General features: G+C 46.9%; 1 protein-coding gene across 1 annotated transcript; it reads right to left on the bottom strand.

The window, feature by feature from the left end:
* LOC103623058 (toll-like receptor 7) lies at positions 1-924 on the bottom strand (the record flags this gene model as incomplete). The annotated part of the gene is made up of 1 exon (XM_008642095.2): positions 1-924. A coding segment is annotated over one exon (924 nt), but the record flags the coding sequence as incomplete, so codon positions are not given.
* Positions 925-929: the final 5 nt, after the last annotated feature.

Below are 929 nucleotides of genomic sequence, written 5' to 3'. Positions count from 1 at the left end.
CTAAACAGTTTCTTGGAGAAGCTTGTTGTAAGCCAGTGAATTGCTTGTAGCTATGGCATTTTTCAGGCACTGCCAGAAGTAGGGCTGAGACTGAGGGTTAGTTGGCCATTCCAGGACTGAACTTCTGCACAGCCTCTTCCTCAGCCGGACATAGCGAGACTTCTGCAAAACCTTCTCAAGAAATATCAAGATAATGACATCCATTTTGTCATCTAGAAGCCGCTGATGAGCCATGTAAAATGTTGTCTTAAAGCTGCCGCTTTTAATATACCTGTTGGTCAGCACAAATATGGTCTTTTTGCTCAGCTGAATGCTCTGGGAAAGGTTGTCAAAGACTGGCTGTCCTGGGAGCCAGTCCCTTCCTTCCAGGCATAAATTGAACTGCCTGGCTTTTTGGTTTTCCAGCCTTTCAACCAGTTCCTGCAGCACCCACTCATTCACAGCTGCATCTTCATTGTCATAGGCAATAAAGGCATCGTAGCAGGCATCTGGTAAAGACAAGCGCCGATAGCCCTTCAGCTTGGCAGTGCAGTAATGGTAGCTATACCACACATCCCAGAAGTAGAGGTGGCTCATCACTGTGAACACCATAAAGCCAAGGACGGTTGAAGCTGACAGAGCGTACAGGATCAAATACGACGTGTCCAGCTGACAGGTATACAGATCCAAGAAAACCACGCTCCTTCCCTTATGTGCCCCTGGGCCAGCACAGGTCACGTCTGTGGCCAGAAGAGGAATGGTCACCTGTGTCTGATTGATCCACCAGACAAACCACACAGCCTCACAGTTACACTTAAAAGGATTGCCATGCAAAAGCAGCATCTCCAGGTTGTTAATGACATTCTCGGGGAAGCTGGATCTCTTAATTATTTCAATCTTGTTTGAGCTGAGGTCCAAGTACCTCAGTTTAAAAGCACCTCTGAGAAAAT

Source organism: Corvus brachyrhynchos, unplaced genomic scaffold, assembly GCF_000691975.1.
Source record: "Corvus brachyrhynchos isolate BGI_N302 unplaced genomic scaffold, ASM69197v1 C11751543, whole genome shotgun sequence".
NCBI classification, from domain to species: Eukaryota; Metazoa; Chordata; class Aves; order Passeriformes; family Corvidae; genus Corvus; species Corvus brachyrhynchos.
This window is presented reverse-complemented; position numbering and strand designations above follow the sequence as displayed.